Source organism: Salvia splendens, chromosome 3 (genome assembly GCF_004379255.2).
Source record: "Salvia splendens isolate huo1 chromosome 3, SspV2, whole genome shotgun sequence".
NCBI lineage: Eukaryota > Viridiplantae > Streptophyta > Magnoliopsida > Lamiales > Lamiaceae > Salvia > Salvia splendens.
The window spans coordinates 43,860,724-43,885,847 of NC_056034.1; the positions used below are offsets into that span (position 1 = coordinate 43,860,724).

The window sequence follows — 25,124 nt, forward strand, 5'->3', positions numbered from 1 at the left end:
TATGTCAATTCTATTTTCAATATTTGATTAGTAATATCTGATGCTTGCACACACTGAACACACATGTTAAGTTTTGAATTCGAATATTTTCCTTATAGCTTCGAAATATTCAACAAAAACGCAATATTGAAAATTAAATAAAATTTAATTATTTGGCCTTTATTATAAATAAATAGAATAGATATGTCAATGAGATTCTCCATTTTTCTAATTCTTTTTTTCTTATTTGTTATTCACAAGTTTCTATTTCTTAAAATAGCGGTGGAAGAAATTGTGATACTTTCTTTCGAAATCAAAGTAATAAAATCTCCTAAAATAGAGGGGAGTAATTGAATTTGGTGTTCGTATCGAAATTCTACTTTTTGTTAGCATATGGTGGGTGAAAAAGTGGAAAATGATTTAATTGTTGAGGATTTATGTTAGTAACTTATTATTGGTACATGAGAGAAAATAGCCCCATGCCAAATATGGCGTGTATCGAACTAGCACTACGCTTTAAAATTTTACATAACCTGTAAATATGACATGTAAATTTTTTTTAAAAATGATTTAAACCATATTATTTTTATAATATTATCATTATTATGTTATTAATAAACTACTAAATTATGCAAATGTAATTATTTAGATCTTCATAATAAAAAAAATAATATTTGTATTATTAATATTTTTTATAAAATAAAAATCCATTAAAAAAGATTTAAACAATAAATATCTTTAATTTTAATAGCAATCATATTTATTACTCCTATCATGCAATATTATTTATTACTGTTATATTATGTCATCAATTAATAAATTATTAAGAAAATAATTATCAAAACTATGAATTATAATGATATGCTAACTATTACCGTTATTTTCTTAGTTAATAACTAATTAAACAAATTCTAATATAGTTTTGAAATTATTGACTGCTCCATATTTATAATAATTATTTTTTATATTTTATATTTAATTTTTTTTCACTCAACCAAGTTAACACAATATTCTTAATCACATACTCAAAATAAATGCCTCTACTATAGCGGAGTGAGTACTTAATTATAATAGTAATACTAAATAGTTGCAATTATAATTATAATGTTATTATTATTGTTATTGGTCTATAACTTCTTAATATAATAAAATATGTTACTATTTAATTTATGAATTATAATAATAAAAAAATCAATAATAACAATGATTATTATAATTTTTATTATTTTGTTGAAATCACGAATTATATTTATTTATGATATTACTATAATAATAACAATAATAAATAACTCTATTTATATAACTATAGTAGTAATCATATTTTTACTATCACGTTATTGATTATTTTTATTAATCAATAAGGTATTGATAAAATAATGATATAATTATCTCTGTTATGTTCTCGATTAATAACTTATTACACAGATCTGAATGATAAATTTAATAGTGTTGGTTATATTCTAATAATAGTAATAATAATTTTATTAATTAAAATTTAATTATCAAATCTTACTTTAATCATCAGTACGTTCATAATATAATTAAGTTATTATATCAATTAGTTATTTCTAATTCGAATATCACCTTCATTTCTGAAATATTAAAAATATTGAAAAGTAAATAAAAAATAATTATTCCACAGACTTTGGAGTATATATATATCTTGGCATCCTTTGAAAAGATTATATCACATATAATTGTGAATTACTAAGAAATAGCAATGGCTTCTAATTCTAGTTCTAGTAAAAAACAAGTGAAGAAGGCTTTGGAGAAATAAAGAGAAACTAAACCTGATGATGCATGGGTAGCAAAGGCTCTCAACGAATTTCCATTGCATGAACCAATCCCAGAGTTACCCACCTTATTGTTAGGATCGTCGACTGCAATATTAGTTTGATATTGTCCGCTTTGAGTCAAGTCCGCACGGATTTATTTTTGGGTCACTCCCAAAAGGCCTCAAACTAATTGGGGTTGGACATGAATTATATACACCTTCCAACTTTCCTCACTCATCCGATGTGGGATGGGTTTGTACTCCAACAAACCTCCCCTCAAACCGAGACCACATCGGGAACGCAGTCGACACGAACATGGGTCGTTCCAGCCCTGGCCACTGGGTCATCCTGGGCCCGACTCTAACTCTGAGTCCTTCAGGGCCCGACCCTAACCGGGGCTCATCCAGGCACAACCCATAGCCACCTGGGCTCTGATACCACTTGTTAGGATCGTTGACTACAACATTAGTTTGATATTGTCCGCTTTGGGTCAAGCCCGCACGGATTTGTTTTTGGGTCACTCCCAAAAGGGAACTAATTGGGGTTGGACAAGAATTATTGTACCCCAACAAACCTCCCCTCAAACCGAGACCACATCGGGAACGCAGTCGACACGAACAAGGGTCGTTCCAACCCTGGCCCCTGGGTCATCTTGGGCTCGACTCTAACTCTGAGTCCTTCAGGGCCCGACCCTAACCGGGGCTCATCCAGGCACAACCCATAGCCATCTGGGCTCTGATACCACTTGTTAGGATCGTCGACTGCAACATTAGTTTGATATTGTCCGCTTTGGGACTTATCCGATGTGGGATGAGTTTGTACCCCAACACTTATATGCGACTGCTGGTCAAGGGTCTTTCTATTAGGAACAAATTGGAGTACGAAAAAAATACCTAAGTAATAGGAGTATTATCACACATTGTTCATTACGAACATTAGGTGATATATAATGATTATCTAGCATAGAATAAATAGGGTAATATTGCTTTGCTCCGACATATATCTATATCTACAGTTAAGTGTTTTTTGTTTTGTCGGGTTTCTCCGGTTCCGAAAGGCCTTGGAGAGCTTGTGAGGTGTTGTTTTGTTTTTCCCTTTTACGTGTGTTTTGTGTTTTGCAGCAAAGTCTTGATGGTCGCTTTGTTGAACCGTTGCTCACTATCTTTGGTAGTTTGAGTTTTTTTTTTTCTATATATAAAAAAATGTATCGAAGATTAACATTTTGCGTGGGATTGAATGTTATGTGATCTATTCTTTTTTCTTTTATGTTTGGTTGTTAATTGACAATTTTATGAGTAATTTTTTCTAGCAAATCGTCAACGAGATTCTCTAATTTTCTAACTCTTTTTTTACTACTAATTTGTTACTCTCTCAATTTTCCATCACCAACTGATGCCGACTTCTCGATGAAGCAACGGTTTTTTGTAACCTTCGGGATTGAGGTTTACTTTCCATTTTTCGTTCGTCATCTATTGCTAAGCTATCACATTGACTCTGCCGTCCGACACGTCACACGATGATGATCTCTTTACTATATCCAATCCGACTAGTTTTGTTTTCTATATCCACTGTTGCATAGTTCACTTCCCCTATTATAAGATTTTTTGGGACAATCATTTGATACAAATCATAAGTTTGTTTTTTGGTCTCCTTTAAATTAAGCCTTTAAAATTGTCGTCCACTTCACATTGTGGAAGTTCCACCTCCATTATTCCGCTTTCTATATCAACCGTTGCCTAAATCGTCACTTCAACTATAATAAGATTGTCTTGGGCAATCCAAAATCGAGTTTGTCTGCGACATTGATGGTGAATATCGATGTTTCATTTGATAATAATCATTATTTTGATGAAAATTGATTATAACTTTCATAGTATTCAAATATTTCATAAAAATATATCTTATGATCCATTTTTGATTGATTGGCTGAGCTATTAATGGTGAATATCTGCGTTTCATACAAATCATGATATTATCTTCATGAAAATTGATCAAAAATATCACATACAAATATTTCATATAGTTCAATTCTCCCACTTATTTAGATGAACAAAACAACCATTGTTTAAAATCGGGAAGAAGCAAGCAAAACGAGTGAAGCTTAAAGACGGGCGGCGGCCGCCGGTTTCTGTGCCGGCACCGCATAATCGAGCACCACCACGTCGTCGAAGTGCTCACTCACCACATCCGATACGACGCCCAATGCTTCCAGCTCCTTGACCACCGCAATCGATGCGATCGAGAAACCCTTGCTCCTCTCCGGCGAGAAATTCTCCCCCGCCGTCAGCTGCTCGATCGCATCGAATTTCCCCTTCATCCCTCTCGCGATCTCCAAAACCTCGCCCTTCCCGCTCTTGTCCTTCACCTTCATCACCTTCAGCCGCAGCGCCGCCCCGGGAGGGACCGCCACCGTAGGGCTGGCAAATCGTGCGGATTGGGTCGTTATCGGGTCAACCTGATAATGACCCAACCCAATAAGGCCTAACCTGAACCCGACCTGTTAAGGAAACTGTAAATCCGAACACGAACTCGACCTGCTACCTTCAAATCCGAACACGACCCACACCCGACACGAACCCGTTATCGACACGATATAATATGGGTTGACACGACACGATAACAACCCGAACCTGATATTACACGATTAAAACATAATATTACACGATTAAACCTTAATTTTTAACCTAATTTACACAATTAAAATTCGTTTTATACTATTTAAACCTAATTTATAAGAAATTAAAAAATTAATGTAATATATACTTTTTTAAATAATAATAAAAATAATAATATTATTTCTTAATGGGTTACCCGTATCCGACCCGCATCCGACCCGAAAGTATCGGGTTCTTAATGGGTCAACCCGATAAGGACACGGATCCAATAAGACTTGACCCCAACCCAATAATTCCGTGCGGATTCGTGTCAGATTATCGTGTCGTGTTGAAAATTGCCAGCCCTACGCCACCGGCCCGGAGAAGTCCTCGGCCACCCAATCGACAGCCATGACGTCATCAACGACGGGCTTAACGTAACCGGCGACGACGGCGACGTGGACTGGGTCGTGTGTGTAGGAGGCGAGGTCGGACTTGGAGCGGTAGCGAGAGTGGAGCATGTGGGTGAAGGTGAGGGATGTGGAGCGGCAGCGGGAGACGGGGCCGGCGGAGATGTGGAGGACGGAATCGAGGGTTGCGAGGCCGTTGAGGTTGCGGATCATCTCGTTGACAGCAGAGGGGTCGGCCGAGGGCTTGGCTTTGAGTAGGACGACGTGCTCTATGATCTGGCTGGGGGCGGAGGAAGACATTCGGACGGAGAATGGCGGCGGAGCAGCGGTGGAGAAGGAGAGTGAAGGGAGAGGGCGGCAGGTCTTACACGAAGCATTGTTGGACTGTGATTTCTGCTTACATTTTACCTTTAAATTTTGAATAAAACAAACCACCTCCATCAATCAATATACTCCTAAAAATGAAACTAGATTATAGCGCAGATTTCTTGGCCACATTTCACTATGCAAGCTAACAAGATGAATATTATCTAATCTTGATTGAATTTGGATCCGTAAACTATTTGTTTATTAAAATGTGTTTTTATAGAGCAATTTTCTCAGTTGAAGGATTTGGAGTCTGTTGGGAATTCTGTCGAACAGGTGATAGGGTATTCCATAGCATTAATTTTCCATTCCAATATCGAAAAAATCACCCCCCAATTCAAGTCATAAATTCTAGCAGACAAGTTTGAGCATCACATAAAGCCAATTACTATGAAATAACCCCAAATCAAGTCATAAATTGAAGGACAACTTTCTACTACCTTAATCTTTCTAAGTCAATGTTAGAATACAAGAGAAATAAGAAACGCTATAAAAAATGCTTACCAATTTTTAGGAATGGGAGTGAAGCTTGCTCCTTCAATGGAGGAAGGAGAAGGAGGCTGGCTTTGGGGGATGGCGCTGAAGCGGTAGTATTTCAGGCGAAGGAAACCGAGAGGAGTATATGTAGTGAGAGATTTGAGGATGGAGAATTTTATTCTTTTTCTCTTTTGATTTCATAAACGGCAAACAATAATTAATATAGCTTGCCTTCTAAATTTTTCCACTTAATGATTATTTGATGCATAAAAAGATCCACTGCTACTACATAATAGTAGTACTACTATCTTGACATAGATATTGATTTTAGTGAATTAAATAATAGTATTAAAATAAAAAAAGAAATAAAGTTTAAATGAAAAAAAGAGATAAAGTATAATTGATATTTAAAGAATAAAGTAATAAAAGAAGAATTATATTAATTATTAACAAAAAAATAAAATTTTTCACTTGGATTAAAACATTTAAAAAAATATGTCTAGCTTATATTGAGACATGAGAATATCATTTATATCTAATAATTCTCAACTGAGTTGAGTCAAAATTTTTGGGCACTAAGATTAATAAATTGTGTTAAAAAGTGGAGTAGAATAGATGAATAAACTAGGAAGGATAAAGAGAGAATAAAGTAAGGGTGATTGTATGTTTTGTTTTTTTATTAATAAAGGAAATGACTCAACTTAGTTGAGACAATTCAAAAATGAATACTACGACTCAATTTAGTTGGGACGAATGTAGTAGTATTTTCTATCGTATTTTATTTTATCTTTATTTCAATTATTTAAAAAAAAATCTTAACTTTTGTGTCCAATAAAATAATTCTATTTAATTGGAACAAAGAGAGTATAAAATTTATTCCTTTCTCCACATAATAAGTGAGATATTTCATTTTTGCATGATATTATGATATTATTTGTCATTTCATAAAATTATTACTACATTTCAAAATTTTGTTTAATGGTTTGAAATCAGTGTGAAGAAAAATTGTTTTGATATAAAAAAAAATTTACATTGTACCATAACTTTAAAATATTAATAAGCATAAAAAATTAGCAGTATTATGTTTGAATTTGTTGCCATTTATTTCAAATTGAAATATAGTGTGATTTGAACACTATATTGTTGATGTTTTTAACTAAATGACAATGTTTTCCTTATAAATAAAGTCAAAGATGGTGTTGTTCGACTTAGTGGTAGTGATATACACACATGCTTTACCGATTGTCATATCACATAAAATTTCATAAAATAATTCACTACGGAATATGAGCGAATACAAAAAAAGTTTTAAAAAATGCAAAAATTCTTCGATCAATATTATATCCCTATCCAGAAATGTCTAGTGATATTTTAAAGAATATAAAACTGCAAATAATATTATTACAATGTCCAAGGAAAAAAAATTGTTCTCTCTATTTAATTAGTAAAAAGATAGAATTTGCAAATAATGATCATGTTTTTGTTTTAATATACAATTAAGTAGTAATTTTATTATTCTAAAAAGATTATCAAATCAAATAGATATACAACACATATCTGCGTGGATCTAAGTTGTAAATCTAGAATTTCTATCCATCTAAATTTTCAACTAAGAGCATCTCCAATGGCGACGGCGAGCAGACAGGCTAGCCGATTCCTGGCGCTGGCCGGTCCGCTCGCCGAACTATTGGAACCGGCGAGCGCCATTTCGGCGAGAAATTCATCGACCCGACGTCGATTTTCGGGCGCTGGCTGATCCGCTCGCCGGTCGGCTGGCCGCCATTGCAGTCTCCCGATCGGCCAGCTCAACTTTTTTTTCGAAACACTATATATACGCGATTTGCACGTCATTTTCATTCGCACAGCTTGTTTTAACAAGTTTTCACTTAATTTCTGTACAAGAGCAATAAAGCAAAATGGAGAACAACAACGAGTCTACTCCAGTGACGAGCGGGTCTCAAACTCCCACGGTACCCGTGGGAGGTGGATGAGGTCCGATGGCCGGGTACTACAACATGTACCCTTGGCAGCAGATGATGCCCGGGATGGCAGCCGGGGGTAGTATGCCGGGATGGCAGGGGATGCAGGGCCGACAGGGGGTACCGGGGATGCAACCCGGGATGCAGATGATGCCGGGGTGGAAGCGGGGGATGCAGCCCGGGATGCAGGGGGGGACAATGTCTATCGCCCCAGTCTTGATTTTTTGACTGCTTCTTCGTACACATCGATCCCATAGGAGACGCAGTTCACAGGGTGTGACACTTTCTCCTTAGAGGAGTTGGGGATAAATCTCGAGGATGCGGACACTCCCGTTCAAACGGGGGAGTAGGGCGGGGTCGGGGCGCACCAAAGAAGAAGAAGGGTAAGGGGAAGGGAAAAAGGGTGGTCGGCGAGTCGTCGCAGTCGGCTGATGACGACAGCCCGGCACGGAGGAAGTGGACGGATGTGGAGAACGTCGCGCTGTCCAAGGCTTGGGTGAGTGTTTGCGATGATCCCCTCCATTCGAACAATCAGAGGATCGTCAACTTGTGGGCTAAAATATCAGCAGCCTATAAGGCATTTTGCCGGAGGGGAGGCCACACAGCGGGGAGGAGTGCCGGAAGGGGTGGGACCGAATCAGGGCTGCGGTCTCCCAATTTTCGGGCTTGTACACCAACGCCCTCCGCATGCAGACCAGTGGCCGAACTGACTAGGACTGCAGGAGGATAGCGGAGAAAGCCTTCCCCGTGCCCGGGCTTTATAAGGAGTTCACCTACTGGAACTGCTATGAGGTGCTGATGGACTCCGAGAAGTTTCTGGCAGGTGTCGATGCTGGCTGGCCGAAGAAGCAGCGACTGAACTATGCCGGTGATTACAGCGGCGGTTCCCACGACCTCCCCGAGGATGTTCAGGAGTTCCCGTCCCCTCCATTATTTACTCGCCGCACTCGCCCGTTTGCTCAAAGGCTGGCGCAACGGGTAGCGAGGGGGGTCGCCCAGGGATCCGAGGAGGTCCAGTCGGCATCCCCCCTGTTGGCAAGTCGCCAACCGAGCTCGCTTTCTTCGCGCGTCAACAAACGCGGGCTCTGATGAACAAGATCTTAGCTGAATGGAGGGCGACAACTGACCCGTGGAGAAGAGGTTTCTTCACTCAATGCTCGAGAGTATGCGGGTCGATTTGGATGCCGCCTCGGCACAGTTGGGGGGCTCAGACGCGGGCTCAGATGCCGCAGATTTGGGGGTCCCTGATAGCGGCGACGACGGCGACGGCGATGGCCACGAGGAGTGAGGCGGAGGCGGGGGCTCGTGTGTGGAAGAGGTTTTTTTTAAATTAATGTAATTTTTTTTAATTAATGTACTTTTTTTAATTTTACTATTATTATTGAATTTTCCCGTAGCTGTATCGTAAATTTAATTCCGTATTTTGTGTGATTGTTAATTATTTGTTTTTTATAATTTTGTTTATTGTGGCTAGCCTATTGCTTGTCCAGTTACTTGTCCTGATGATGTGGTAGGAAGAGTTTTTAGTGCTGATGATGTGACAGGAGGAGTTTGTGACTAACCTATGGTTGGCCTATGACCTGTCTATTATCATTGTGGAGGCTCTAAGGAAGAGGAAACGTGTCAATATATTGGACTAAAAGCGAATTGTCAAAATACTTTGTATAAGTTGTGTAAATAGCCCTAGTTAGAGAAGTAAGTCTCCTTCCCCCACATTTATTGAAATCTTTTTGTTACTCTGCATCAGCTTCTCTGCCTATATAAATCTTTCAATTGTTGACTCATAATATTGCTTACTGCTTTGGGTGGAATCTTGAAATCTGTAGCACCCCTCTCTCTTGCAAGGTTAGCGTGTTTCTTTGTTTTTAAGGTTTCTGGTTCTGAAATTTGGGTGACTTTGTAAAGGTCTAGTCTTTCTAGTTGTTGTCTTTGACTCTTTGTGAGGCAATTTTGCTAATTTAAGGTGTTGGGAGCTTGATTGTTTACATGATTTTGTTTTATTTGGATAATTTGATTGTTTTGTGGGAAGATCTGTACCAATTTAGCAATGTTTTGGTGGAATTTTGGATGATGATGTGAGTTGTTCAGTTGGAAAAAAATTGGATCTTGAATGATGATCAATGTACTACTTTGCATTTGTTGGGAGTGTTGCTGTCTATTTTTTGGAGTGATTTACATGGAAGTAATGTTGATTTCACTCTAATTTGGTAGCAATTGGGCTTTTGTGATTGATATGATGTTGGATCTTATTTGAAATTTGAAAATTGTTTTGCTGGTGAATGTCTCAATCAGTTGTGATGCATTTAATTTTGTGCGTATGATCTTTTAAAATGTTAGACTTGTTTCCTATTTGCAATTTTTATTCACTCATTTGAAGTGTAAAAGAATGTTGTTGAATGCTTGAATTTAGGTGTTTGTTATATAGTATGTATTGTATTGATGCTTCATCTGTTATGTTTTTGGTTCGATCTCACTGTTATTTGATTCAGAAACCGGAAAAAGGGATTTTGGAAATGGCTAAGGAAGTATCACATGGTGGTGAGAACAATACGAGCATAAAGTCTCCTCCCGAGCCTTCGCCTTTAAGAAAAGCCAAGTTTTTTCAGGTACGAAGAATGGGCATATCACTTTGTATCTGAGTCCGTTTCTTCGTATCAGTTGATGATGCATTTGTTTTCAGTCTCGTTTTTGAATTAGCTTTGATTTGTTGGTCCTCATAGGCAAACATGAGAATCTTGGTTACTGGTGGGGCTGGATTCATTGGGTCCCACTTGGTTGACAGGCTGATGGAGAACGAGAAGAATGAGGTGAGACCATACGGATATTATCCTTGCTCACGTTTCGTATATTTTGACAAACTAGTTTTGGATGAGTTTTAATGGCTTCTATTTAGGTGATTGTTGTGGATAACTACTTTACTGGATCCAAGGACAACTTGAAGCACTGGATCGGTCATCCAAGATTCGAGCTTATTCGCCATGGTAGGCATATTAACTCTCGGTTAAATACATGAGACCTCACGAACGACCTAATTATAAGTTTTTTTCTTTTCAAAATGCTCTATCTCGAAATTGTTTTGGAATTACCTTCTCGTTTGTGAGCAGCATTTTATTTGTTGCTTGACTTCAATTATTTCCAGATGTGACGGAGCCATTATTAGTTGAAGTCGATCAAATCTACCATCTTGCTTGTCCCGCTTCCCCAATTTTCTACAAATATAATCCTGTGAAGGTCGGTGCTTGTTTCTTTACTTATCTGCTGTTATTATCTGGATATTGAGTAATTTATTTCGGGATAAAAATGGCTTTCGTTGATTTAGCAAAAGCAGCGCACCATGTTTGAGTATGTTCTAATCCCCCTGTGATGATGCTAACAGACGATAAAAACAAATGTGATCGGGACACTAAACATGTTGGGGCTTGCAAAGCGAGTGGGGGCAAGGTAAACCAGCTCGTCTTCCTTTTCTTGTTTTGTTTTTTTCGTTTCTGTAACTGTTAATTCACTGCATACAATTAGGATCTTGCTGACCTCAACATCAGAGGTTTATGGCGATCCGCTCGTGCATCCTCAGGACGAGAGCTACTGGGGCAATGTCAACCCGATAGGTAAAAATGACCTCTTTATTGAAGTAGATTGTTTGAATTAACCGTCAGAGATAGATCATAATAACGTTATTGTGATCAAATGTGGTGCTGCAGGAGTTAGGAGCTGCTACGATGAGGGGAAACGAGTGGCTGAAACGTTGATGTTCGACTACCATAGGCAGCATGGCATTGGTAAGCATTGGTCTTTCAGTGTTTGTTTACCTCGACTTTCACAGTTAATGTATCGTGTGTGAGGAGTCTCACCTCGGTTACTTAAAACGTGAACCGTGCAACAGAAATCAGAATTGCGAGAATTTTCAACACCTATGGACCCCGGATGAATATTGATGATGGCCGGGTTGTCAATAATTTTATTGCTCAAGCAATACGGTAACCATCCTCTTCTCATTACCAATGATTGTAAATTTCCACCGATTCACACAAACACACACGTTTTTACTTAAAACAGTTTTGCTCTTGTCACTGCAGAGACGAACCATTGACAGTACAGTTGCCTGGAACGCAAACGAGAAGCTTCTGTTATGTTTCCGACATGGTATGCAGTTAATCTCATTCCGACTCTAGAAATGTGAATGGATTTCGATAATAATTCATTTTCTTTTACCAAAGGTCGATGGTCTTATTCGACTGATGGAGGGGGAGAATACCGGACCAATCAACATCGGCAATCCAGGTATACACACACCACATCATTCCAACGTGTTTGATCATTTAATTCGTTGCCCTCCCCGGTCGAGATAAGTTACTCATTAAGCTCTGTTGCTCTAATCTATCAGGTGAATTCACAATGACTGAGCTTGCTGAGACGGTGAAAGAGGTAAGTTGAGATGTTGAAAACATAAATTGGCTAAATCTGAAAAATATACTCAACGATACAATGCAGATGATAAATCCGAAGGTGGAGGTGATAACGGTGGAGAACACTCCGGATGATCCGCGCCAAAGGAAGCCGGACATAACAAAGGCGAAGGAGTTGCTGGGGTGGGAGCCGAAGATCAAGCTAAGGGACGGGATTCCCCTCATGGAGGACGATTTTCGCAAGAGGCTCGAGATCCGGAGGAAGAAGTGATTGCTGCTTGTTGGTCTATATATGGTTTCTATATAAATATGTCTTCTTCTAAGTTTGAGTCTTTGCTTTTGGCATTCTTGAGATTTTCATGCTTGTGGATATCTTTCTAAGGATTATACTGTTGAAAGGCCAGATCTTATCATTATTGAACACTTTTTTTTGTTTTAAGAGTCTTAATTTGTCATTTTGATCATTCCCAAACTTGAAATTTTCAATTTGTTTCTACTATTTTTAGTTGAAGTGGTACTCATAGTGAAATTTATATTTCACTAATTTGTCACAAAAGAATATTTTAACTAATTCCTTGTAACTATTTTTCTATTAATTACACATTTAAACCCATTCTTTCACGAGATTGAGACTCTTATGATGAGATTGAAGTAATATATTATTTTTATTCAGGCAAATTAATAAAAATCATTTAGTTTCATCAAATTGCAATTTTAAATTAGCTGGATGAATGATTATATTTAGATTTGTTTACAACTATTTTACAATGAAAAGATTGATCTCTTTTATATACTAATACTATTGATGCTTTTAATAAATGATACTTTTCTTTTTCAATGCCCGACGTCTTTTGGTTCTTTAGCGGTGATGTCCATGTATGATGTTGTGACTATCGCATAAGATTTTGATCAAGAAAATTCAAATTTTAATAGTATAAGATAATTACAAATGAATTCAAATTTCATTGGTTTTATAGGTAATGGATGGCCAATTTTAACCATAGTTTAGTGATCTACTATATTTTTGATATTTTTGTGTCTAAAATTGGGAAATCATTGGAATTTATCTATTTGCCAAAGAGTATCTTATTAAAAATTCAAAATTTGGATGTCTGACTCAACATTTAATTAATAATACTAAAGTTGAAGTACAATAAATTATCCACTATTCCCACATTTTTCATTGCAAACATAATTACTCCATATAAAAAAATATGGGATATGGGGCCAAGCATTTTCTGAAACACAAGTCAGTAAGGTTCGGAGTCTGGTGTAGGCTTGGATCCGAGCCTGAAGATCTTCCGAACCTAAATATACACGTGTTAATATATTGTGAGATTAATACATTGTCGATTGCTGAAAAATAAATCTATTTTAAAATGCTTAAAGACATCAAATAAAAAGTAGTAGTACTGTATATTATTTAAAATAAGTTTTTTCAGTATTGTGCACTTCAAATAAATTAAAATTAACTACGACCAATGGTATATTTGTTGAGCTAAATATTATCTGTGGAAAAAATCTACTCTTTTAATATATTCTACATTTCCTTCTTAAATTTGGTCTTTTTTTCTTCTTGAAGTACTCTTACTAAAACAATGAAGTTTAACTAGTAAATATTACTAAAGTAAAAAAAATATCAATAATGTATACATCTTATGTTTAATATTTTTGCAACTTCGTCATATTTTGCTATACATTCTTTATTACAATAATAGTTGGATTTTAATAATAGCAATAAAAATAAATATTATTAGTATAATTTTGGAAATGGAGGGGGTATTAAACAGGTAAAGTTAATCACTAAGTCACGTTATAATCGAATAGCACATTGATTTGAATATATATATCTAAGAAAATAACAAAATAATGAATTTATTAGCTTTCTCAGTAGGGCTGACAATTTTTGGCACGACACGAACCCACACAAAATTAATGGGTATGTGTCAAAGCTTATTGGGTTCGTGTCGACACGATAACGACACGAAAATTTCGTGTCGTGTTCGTGTCGTGTTCGTGTTACACGTTAAGAAATAATATTAATATATTGTCGTTATTGTGTCGTGTGATGTATGTGTTGTTATCGTGTCGTGTCGTGTGATGTATATGTTGTTATCGTGTCGTGTTGACCCGAAGTGGTTCGTGTCGTGTTCGTGTCTGGGGGTAGCGAGTCGTGTTCGTGTTTAGAGTTTTCTTAACGGGCCGTGTTCGTGTTTGTTGTTATCGTGTCGATACGATAACGACACAACACGCACGATTTGCCACCCCTATTTCTCTGTTCTCATTTTCCAAATATTTCCAAATATTTTAGTTCAAGCTAATCTTTCTAGGGACTCCATAATATACTCCTAGTATGTAGGTACAACAGAATGAATTAAAAGTTTCTACTTATATATCCTTATCAATTATCATATGTCATTTCCTTATTAATGTAGATCATATATATTAGTAGGATGTGATATACATTAAATGTTTCTCCTAGAATAACTCAAATTTAAGCTATGAATATCTACCATCTAATAAAATTTTCAGTAAATAAAACGTAAGTTTTTTATATGTGGTACAACATCCTCTGCCCAGACTAGATAGACAAAGCTAGAAATACAAAACCAGTTTTAAATATAAACAACAAAGAGTAATAAAGTAATCCTATCTAAAATCATTATATCATTACAAAATAATAAAATAAAAGCAAAACGAGCAGCACATATATTGTAACACTATATGCCAATCATCGTTAGGTCGGACGCAGGAAAAATATTAATAGGAGTTATGATTTTCAAACTTTATTTCAAAGTAGTATATTTTTGGTTGATTTAGATCATTTACAAGGGTTTTTACACAACAATTTATAGTACTATTAAATTTGGTTAAATTTCAAAATTTTATACTTTCTCCATTGTTGAAAAGTATTAACATTTGATTTGACACGGATTTCAATATATAATTGGTAAAGTAAGAGAGAGATAAAAGGTAGTGTAAGTAGTGTCAGTGAAGAGTGGACTCCGCATCATTAGTAGTATGGTGTAATGATATAAGTTGTAAATAAAATTATGTGTATGGGTAATGTGTTGTTTATCTATTCCAAAATTTGAAAGCTCATACTTTGCAGGGACAGACTAAATAAAGAAATTGTTCATAATTTTCTGAAGGAGTAAAACAAAGATTTAAAGAAAAAGGAGTAATTTTATTGAGGGCTTTAAATAGTATCGATCTCAATGCAACTTTAAACAGATAGAAGTTCAGATTTTCAACCTCAATGAATTTAAAATAAGTTTCCCTTCTTTATGTTTACTTCAAACCCCATCAAATTCCCAAATAGTCCTAGTTTATGTACCTAAAATATTATACATTTGTATAATTTCCCTTAAATACGATTTAAATAGATAAAAATTGACAGTTCAGAATAAAATTGGAAAAAGAGAAACACTCTTATGGAACCATCCTAATTCAATTCAATTACAATTACAATTAATAAATCATAATTGGAATTTAAATATTTGATAAAAAAAATGGTCATATATAGTTTTAAATGTATTTAAAATATCTTTTAAAAAACGAGAAGGACAACTATTCTCCCCCAAGAATTAAGCTGTCGATGGGCTGTCAAAATAAATATTTTGGACCATTTTGAAGCTTCATTAAATAAATGTAAATGAACTAAGTACTCTTAGCAATGAATTCATACCTGCAAGCTGTTGTGGTTTTAATTTTAACCCTAAATTTACTAACTATAGTGAATAGAGGTTGAAATGTATACATCAAATTCAAATGAAACCAAATGAAGAGTTATGAATCCGTACAAATGCTACGTGTCGTCCAAATGGCCGACTTGAACACCAACATATTTATTGTTTGTGCATGAAAATCTGTACAAAATATTTGTTTTTTTTTTAATGTATTTTGTGGTACAAATTATTTGCCATTTATATATATGCATAAATAAATATAAAGACTTTTCTTCATGAGAACTGAGAAGGAAAAGTAATAACATTGATAGCTGCAGGCTTGCAGCGGGTACACGATATGGTGGAAGATATTGAGTAGTATTAATTATATCCAAAGGCAAATAATATATATTTAGGTAGGGATAGGGTTCTGATGAATGGCTAACTAATTAATAATTCAAAAATAAGATCAATTTTTAGCTCTAATGATTAAAATATAAATTTAAATAATTAGTAAATAAATTTGAAGGGTATTAATGTCAATTCTTTCTCATCAAAATCATCTCAAAACTTTAAACTTACGTAACTCTCTCGATTTAAATTATTTTATATCAAATTAAAGACAATTTTATAAGGATTCCAATGAGATCTCAATTACATATGTTCGGACGATGTTCGTGTGATGAAATTTGATAATTTATATTTCAATTTTCGTACATGGTGATAAACAAGTTTTATCAACAAATGTAAAAAGAAATCTCAATATAGTGTAGGTAAAATATCAATAAAACTGTGTTGATATTTTCTTGTACTTGTGTTGATATCCTCATGCCATATTGTTGATATTTGTAATACACTATGTTGATATAAAAAATTATCCCATGAAAATTATAATATGATAATATAATGACGATATTACCCTTTTGTTGATATTTTGTCTACTATTTATTGAAATTTGTGAGCTTTAATCTCATCCACTCATTTTAAAATATAAGGGTGTAGATTTAGTTTTAGTTTTGAATTCTGGTGTTATAAGCATTAGAAGAGGACCCGGTAGAGATATATAAAATAATCATAATGAAAAATGAGCAATAACTTATATCCTAATTAAGACTTTTTTATATAATTTTAGGATTAAAATATGGCAGGAGCCGCATGACTAGGAATAATGTCATGTAGAAATCAAATTGGATTAATTATAATTGATCAAGAATAATAATGTCAATTAATACAACAATCAATTATGATAATGCGATCATTCTTAGAGATTTGCGTAATTACCACAATTTGACTTATATTGATGTAGTACATTTTATTGTTATGATGGGTAAGATCATCCACAACGGCGAGCAGAACGGCGTCCGTCCGTCCGTGCTAGCGGCACAGAGACCTCGTCAGCCGTTGCGCTCGCGCCGCTGGCACGGCGCTGATCGATGCATCGAGCACGTCCGTGCCAGCGAGCATGTGGCGTGGCAGGCGTTGATTGGCAATTTGATTTTTTTTAAAATCGGTTTTTAATTAAAAAAACCGATTACAAAAAAAATTCTCACTTCCCCAAAATAATTATATCCATTTTCTACTCGCTTTTAATTTTTTTCACTTTTTCCCCCCAAAAATACACATTTTCATCTATAAATACCCCCACTTTCACACCCAAAAATTCACACCACACTACACATTTCTCATCTACATTCTCTCATTTACATTCTCTCATTTACATTCTCAATCTTTCTTCCACTCCTACAACATAACAATGTCCAGCCACGGCGATCACCTCCCGGGCTCCCACGGTTGGAACCCTGATTGGTTCGGTTCACAACCGTTTCCTAGTCCGGAAACGGAATATTCGGCCCCTCCTCAAACCCAAAGTTCGGGAGTTCCTGGTGGCTACCGGCCTTACCCGATCGACGACCAAGATGCCCCCGAAGGGCTATACGGGTGGACACCCGAGCCTAGAGCGAGGTCGAGCGGCCCCTCCCAAACTCCGACTCCTCCTACTCGCGGTGTCAGCACATCGTACACTCCGGCAGAGATGGAGCAATTGTTCAAGGCATTCTTGTCAATCTCCGAAGATCCGGAGGTTGGCACGAACCAATCCGGCGATCATTATTGGTGGCGCATCTGTCGCCGGTACAATGAAAACCGGCCGGCGGGAACAATCGAGCGCAACGAGAGTATGGTGCGCAACGCCATATACAGAGCCAACGAAGAAATCCAAAATTTCCATGGGTATTACCTCCAGGAAGAGCGGTTGACGGGGAGCGGCCGGAGCGAGGTCGACATCAGCAGTTCCGCCTTATCGACCTACCAATCCATGAACTACAAGCCGTTCAAGTACCTCAACATTTGGCAGGAGACTCGGTCGCATCCGAAGTATAGGGGAGGCGTAACATCCTCCTCTAGCAGCTTCTCCAAACGGTCAAGGTCGGTATCCCTATCCGACGCCGGCTCCTAAGACGTGGCTAGCCAACTTGCCGGAGCTAACTTGGGAAACCCCGACGCCGGCCCAAGTGGTTCCCAACGCCGACTGCAAGGAAGAAAGAAGGCGGTGGCCAACCGCCGTCGCGCCGCGACTCCATCCGGCGATGCTCCCGAACCCGCTCCCGCTCCCGTTCCCTATGCGCCACCTCCACCCCCCACCAACTTCGATCGCATGAGGCCATGATATTGGGTCTCCAAAAACAATTGGGGGTAGTGCCGCCGGATGAATAGTCTTCCACGGGGTATTTTAGCCTTTAATTATGTAATTTTTAGGAGATTAATTATTAATTTTTAATTTTTAGGATTTTAATTATGTAATTTTTATTTCATTTGTAATTTGTAATATTATTTCAGTTTTTTTAATGAATTTTAATATTATGGAAATGTTTTTATTTAAATTGAATAATAGAATGGTGGGACCCTTGTGCTCGTCCTTGCGGAAGAGCACGGCTGTGGTTGTTGTGCTCTTATCTAAGAGTAGACAGAAAAAGTGGGGTCGGACCCACAACTGTGCTCGTTGGCAAGAGCACTGTTGTGGATGCTCTAAGATTCAGCGTTAATAATGTGAATTCAGTACTATAATGAAGGATATTTTCGAATTTGTAATAGTGCAAATGACAGTTGTCACCCTTAATTATTGTGGGTTAATATAATTATGGATAATTCTACCATAATGTTTCGATAAAACTATAATAGGAGTAGTACTTATATGGATAAGATGGTTAAATCTAGTCTTTCATATTTTAGTAAGTGGATAAGATTTAATCTTAATTAAATCCAATACTCACTTAAAATAGTGGATATTAACCGATAGACACATAATGAAAAAAATCTAAATACTCACTTAACATAGTGGTTATTAACCCATAGACACAAAATATAGCTTTATAGTCGTCGAATTGTTTCTATCATTATTGTTTTGTTGTGCATTCCCTTTTCTATCCACCTCCAATATAATTGCATATGTTGGACTTGAGTTAATAATTCAACGTCCTTTTTATGTTTATGGTTATATTTAAATTTTTTTTAGATAGTCATAGAGCTCAAATTTCAAATTCCGAGATAGTAAAAAATGATACTCCCTCAACAACTAATATAAACTACATCAAATTATTCAATTTAGAGAATTTAATAAACACTTTTTTCTTGTTTTAGCCCTTAACTTACCAAACTTGAACATGTAAACATCTCAAAAAGAAATGATACTAGGCTAATATGGATATTTTGTATTGATGTGTATAGATAGTGATTTTAGTTATAGGTCATAATTTCGAAATCTTCCATACCTACCTAATATATATTATATCATTAAATGTTGTCACGCTCAGGACATTTATGTTTGTGTTTCTCATAAAATTGTACTGCACCACGAAGATGACTAGTCGTCACACACACATGTATTAATTGTTAATTGCGACTATACATGCTATATGTATTATGTTTATTACTATATGGATTAATTGTTTTTAATTGCAATCTGCTACTATGTTGTTCGCCATTTTTTTAATTGGACGTTTTGTAACATATCAAAAAATCACAATAATCATTTGGTTTTTGACATTATATTATACTCACTGGCTCTGTTACAAACTTACAACTATATATGTTCTTTTTCTTTTTACAAAATGACCAAAAAACATAATAGTATTTGATAATTAATAAATAATTTGACTTAAACAAGTTGTTAGATTTTTACGGGAATTAGATACGTCTCATTAATTCCATTATTCAATCAGCCAAATACTAAGAGGTTTTATTTCAAAATCAATCATTGATACAAACTATTCAAAGTGATTTCTTTTTTATTTCACATATCTAATGTATAACACTCCATCAATTTGAATATAATACGTCACTAATTTGCAATAAAAGGAAATCCTATCTAACATAAAGTTTCCAATTTGTTTGGATTAAGATTTTTTTGTCAGCCTTTGATACTTATGAAACATGAAAACGAAATTGCCAGTTGTAACATATGGTCGATATTTTTCCATGTTTCAATTATTTTTTATGATATTGCAAATGCAATTGCAATTATTAAAGAATTTACATTCTCCTCCCATGCCCAGCCAATATATTATTTTGTATACTAGCATTATACATGATCCGTCCACTTCTTTTGTCGGTGAATTATAAATCCACGATGATATCTTTTCCATATTTAAATACAACGATGTGTTAATTTTAGGCATCACTATAGTAAATTTTCTTAAATGATCATCTTTGCTTTAGTTGCCAAAAACATAGAATGTTTCTAAATTCTTAAAAATTGTTGATTAGTATTGCTATATTTTAACTATTAAGTCTTTGACTTTGTTATTGCTTGTTTTAGTGTATTTTGAGGTATTTTCTTCCTTTGAGTTCATTTGGTTAGTGTCGTAAGATTTGTGATTTATATATTATGGATGTTTCTTAAACATTTGAAACTCAAACCATTCAATTTAAAGCTCAAGCCCAGTTACCAATTAAAAAAAATAACGTACAAACCCTAATTGAAGGAAAATCAAGACATTATTTTCTTTCTTCTCTTTCTTCTCTACCTCTTCTCTCAATTCACCAACAAAAAAAAGAAAAAAATCAAAAGAAAAGGAAAAATCTATTTAATTTCACCATAAAAAAGGAAAAAAAAAAGGACGCGGCCACGGTGCCCCTCACGAGCCCAGCCCAGTGTCGCGCTTCCTGTCCCGTTATCATGCCCTTCTCTACACCCTATTCCCTCATCCAGCCCAGCCAAATCCATTGTCGTGCTTCTGGCCCATTCGCTCCCGTCACCCCTTCACGATCTAACCCTATTCTCGACGCCCTCGCAGCCGCCGCGAACGCGTTTGTGAGTTGCCCTAGCGAGAAAGTTTAAATTTTAAAAATAATTAAAACATTATAAAAGTAAAATAGGTGTAGTAATGATGCATACACAATTTCAATGAGAATGCATCCTCATTGACTCCAAAGTCCAAACCCAACCAATCAATACTATAGATTTTTAAAAACGTATTAATAAATACACTTAGATATTGAAATAAATAAACAAAAAAAGACAGGTGGAGAAGCAAGATTTGAGGAAAGTGAATTCGAGGTGAAAGAAAAACAGTACTATTACTTTACATAGTATTATATACTATTTAGACAGAGTGTGGCTGCCTCCTCACTGTCATATCTTCATATTCTCTCTCTCTGGATCTCTCCTTCTCCTCCGTTTATAATGCTCCCAATTTCCCAAGGTATGTGAAAACTAATATATATTTACATATATATTTATCTACTTTTTCATAAAGTTTGAAAGAAAATTCTCTTCTTCGTTCTTCTTCTTGAAACTTTGCTATATTTAAAACAAAAAAAAACCCATTTCTGCTTGTTTAATTTTTTGAACTAGAGTGACAAAATTGGGTTTTTTTATCTGGAAAAATAAAATTAAAAAAAGTTCAAGATTTGATCATTTCTCTTAAAAGGGTCTGCGACAACAATAACGATTTAAATTTTTGTTTCCATTTAAAGGAATTGAGATTTGGGTTTTCTGCAACTGAGAAAAACACTTGAATTCCTCCATTCGTCCTTTGCTTTCTTGCTTAATATAACTGCCATTTGTTTACCATAAATAGTTTAATTCTCATTTTTCCGGAGACAAGCACTGCCATAATTTATTTCAACAAATTCTGTTTTTTGGTCCATCATTATTATTCACTGTTTTTTTTATTAATTTGGTTTTTTCTCTTTGTGTGTGGAGATTCTTCTTTTGAAATTTGTGAGTACATTGCAAAAAGGTTCCCTTTTCTGGAAATAGGATCTGCTTTTCCACATCTCATCATCCCTAAAAAATACTAATAATTTATTTTAATTATACAGTAGCAATAATTTCAACCCACACACAATCATGTTGATATTATTCTTATTAGTATTATTGTAGTAAAGTAATTACTAACTTGTGGAAATTACATTTTTTTTCAGTTTTCTTGTTAATCCCTCCTTTTTTGTGGGGTGGGGTGGGTAGGTAGGGTGGGCATGATATGAAGTTCAGGCTTTGTCTCATATTCCCAAATTGTCTTTAAAGAATTCAAAAACTTATCATGTTTTGTCTGGTCATTTTTTTAATATAAACAAGTACATTTAGTAGATATGATAATGTGCATTCCTCAAAATCAAATAAAATCATTATTGTCTCTCATTCTTATGTTTCATTTCTTTTTATTGTTCAATTATCAATTAATTTTCCACATATATGTTTCCTCTTTATGCAGGCTTGATTTGAATATAATAAAAAAATAGAAAGTGAAGAAAAAAAATGGAGGGTGACACATTTTCTGGGCTAGATGGGAAGGTTGTGCAGAATTTTCAAAAAAGCTTTGTTCAAGTTCAAAACATACTGGATCAAAACCGGCTTCTGATCAACGAGATTAACCAGAACCACGAGTCGAAAATCCCGGATAATTTGAGCAGAAATGTTGGGCTAATTAGGGAGCTCAACAACAATATAAGGAGGGTGGTTGATCTCTACTCGGATCTCTCCACCTCCTTCTCCAAGTCAACGGATGCATCGTCTGAAGGCGACTCCAGCGGCGCCTTCAAGTCCGATGGGAAGGCCGGGGCCTTCAAGAGGCACCGGCCCGGTTCTTGAAAGGGAGTAGTAAAGAAAAAGAAACAAAAAAAAATGGTTAGTTTGAGTAAGTTTGTAACTCAATTTCTCACCACTAGTATATTATTTGTCATAGAAGAAAATAATAGTGGCACTAAATCTATTTATTTTGATATTGCTTTGTAGTAACTTTGTGTACCTTTGATCTAATTGAATCAAGAATGCCTCTATTTTCTGCATCTCATGAAAGCTAGGATTGAAAATGTTGTGTGCTTTTGCTTTTTTGTGTTTTGTCAAAAAGGTTGTTTTATCATCATGAATGCATTTTTTTCGTAGCTAGTTTTTCTCTTGATTTCTCTATTTTTTTAAAATAAAGTTTTTGTTCCTCCTCCTCCTACTACTGTTGGCTTCATGTTGGACCTCTTTATACTTTCCAAATTCTATTTTATTTATTTAATAGAATGACAATTTGCCAAAAAACTCTTGAGTTTGATCAAATTCTAGTACTACTATATTGCAATTTTTAAAAATGTCCAAAAACCCTTGAAATTAACATTGTCTGTAAATGTCTAGAGGGTTATACTTTGGTGAAATCGTATATGTGATAACCAAAATTTGTGTTTATATCTCTGACCGAATCTTCATCAGTTTGACAACACATTTAACATCTACTCAATTACATTCAGTTTGAGATATGTATATGTCACATGACAATATATAATATATTGATAATTTGAGTATTTCGTCATGAAATAATTAAGAACAATGTTAAATTTCATAATTTCACATAAAGTTATCAGGATTTGACCATATCTCATCAATTTGTCAAAAAACTATAGGTCATTTGCTTTTTGGTGAAAAAAAAAATCTGTGGAGGAATTGTATGTGGAAAAAGGTATCAAGAAAATAAACTCAATGCAAAGATGCTCTGATATAATTTGATGGATTGCAGCTTTGAGATTATCTTTTTAGTTCCCAATCACATTCCACCACAGGAATAGAATCTCAGATAAGAGATGATGATGATGGGCTTTTTGACCCTTTTTTCTTTTTAAAATTTATTAGTATTAGTTTTTAATTGATTTTTTGGGGGGTGGGGGTTGCAAATGACAAAATCTTAGATGCCATTGACAGTGAGAGAAAAATGTAAAAAAAATGAAATATTGGATGGGGTGGGGTTTTGGATCAACAAATAGGAAGTTGAGTAGTTCAAAAACAAAACACTACAGTTTGAAGAGAGAGGTTAGAGAGAGATGTAAATAGTGAGGTCCAACAACTTGCCAAGGGACCCAATGTATGTCCTTTTTTTATTGGATTTGAACTCAAAATTTATTCACTCCATGCTTATCTATTCTCCACTTAGGTTCTTTTTACCCAATTACATTTCAATGTATTTTTATACTAGTACTAGTATTTAGTTATAGGAATAAAGGGATTCAACATTGGCTCAAGAAAATAGAATTTTGTTTCATTTTACTTCATTTAATTTTATGAACATTTTAGGTTAGTAGGGCTACAATTTTTCGACTAAAAATTATTGTTTTATCCCTATATTTTATTGTGTCATTCGGATCAATTCATCTGTTTATGTTTGAGTGTGAAGTTCGAAGTAAATTAGTCAATGGCCACATCGATTTATATTGGGGATGGAGGAGGGGCTCTGGGATGGAGTCCCTAAGCAACAGGTTGGACTTCCGCGTACAATATATATTTAGGCTCAACCTGATTTCTGTTGTTATCAGAATATACAATTATGCTCTATCTTTGAAAATTGTATCTAAAAATATATATTGAACTAATATCGAACTTGCTAAATGATTCTTGTATATATTTCATCTATATTTGTGATAACTTGTGTCAATGTCTTAATAATTTCGAGTTGAATTTACACTCCTAATATTAGACTTGTAAGTTCTTTTTAAAGAGGAATCATAATGGTTCTCCATTCACTCACGTAATGATTTGAATTATTAACTTATCGAATGAATGAAAAACGTCTTACCAACTAAAATGTGTTTCATCATTAAAGTTGTTAGTTGGTACTTGGTAGATTAATAGATGCCAAATTACACTAATAGGGAAATTGACCTTATGTGTGAACATTGGTCATTCAGGTCTATTTCACAGTTTCTCAATAATAATCTACGTTATTGTAAAAAATCAAAATGCATACCACCGTTAAATTAAAATTTAGATCGCATAAATATATTTGTCACTTTTCAAAATCAATAATCTAAAACGTCAAATCATTCATTCCAACCATATTTACATTTTCACACAAAAGTTAATGTACTTTTTCTAACATTTATGCAACTTTGCAAACGGGCATAATTAAAGGCACTGAAAACTAGAAATTAGAACTAAAAATGAAATAAAGCAATTATTCTTTAGTTAGTTTCAAATGTGGTTTGGTTGTATTTAGGAG

The 25,124-nt window shown here is 35.1% G+C and overlaps 3 protein-coding genes across 3 annotated transcripts; 2 read left to right on the plus strand and 1 right to left on the minus strand.

The window, feature by feature from the left end:
- Window positions 1-3,688: 3,688 nt before the first annotated feature.
- On the minus strand, window positions 3,689-5,788 carry LOC121797070 (stress-response A/B barrel domain-containing protein UP3-like). Its single transcript, XM_042195806.1, has 3 exons — window positions 5,629-5,788; window positions 4,717-5,166; window positions 3,689-4,251 (listed from the first exon to the last, which is right to left on the minus strand). Exons 2-3 carry the CDS (start codon window positions 5,056-5,058, stop codon window positions 3,856-3,858), a joined length of 738 nt encoding a protein of 245 aa, XP_042051740.1. The 5' UTR covers window positions 5,059-5,166; window positions 5,629-5,788; the 3' UTR covers window positions 3,689-3,855.
- A 3,459-nt stretch (window positions 5,789-9,247) lies between these two features.
- Window positions 9,248-12,422, plus strand: LOC121793386 (UDP-glucuronic acid decarboxylase 5). The gene is made up of 13 exons (XM_042191385.1): window positions 9,248-9,425; window positions 10,070-10,186; window positions 10,301-10,387; window positions 10,474-10,561; window positions 10,720-10,811; window positions 10,957-11,021; window positions 11,097-11,185; window positions 11,279-11,356; window positions 11,461-11,554; window positions 11,654-11,720; window positions 11,795-11,858; window positions 11,962-12,002; window positions 12,069-12,422. Exons 2-13 carry the CDS (start codon window positions 10,094-10,096, stop codon window positions 12,252-12,254), a joined length of 1,044 nt encoding a protein of 347 aa, XP_042047319.1. The 5' UTR covers window positions 9,248-9,425; window positions 10,070-10,093; the 3' UTR covers window positions 12,255-12,422.
- An 8,728-nt stretch (window positions 12,423-21,150) lies between these two features.
- On the plus strand, window positions 21,151-22,938 carry LOC121793387 (protein ELF4-LIKE 2-like). Its single transcript, XM_042191386.1, has 2 exons — window positions 21,151-21,350; window positions 22,365-22,938. Exon 2 carries the CDS (start codon window positions 22,409-22,411, stop codon window positions 22,739-22,741), a length of 333 nt encoding a protein of 110 aa, XP_042047320.1. The 5' UTR covers window positions 21,151-21,350; window positions 22,365-22,408; the 3' UTR covers window positions 22,742-22,938.
- Window positions 22,939-25,124: the final 2,186 nt, after the last annotated feature.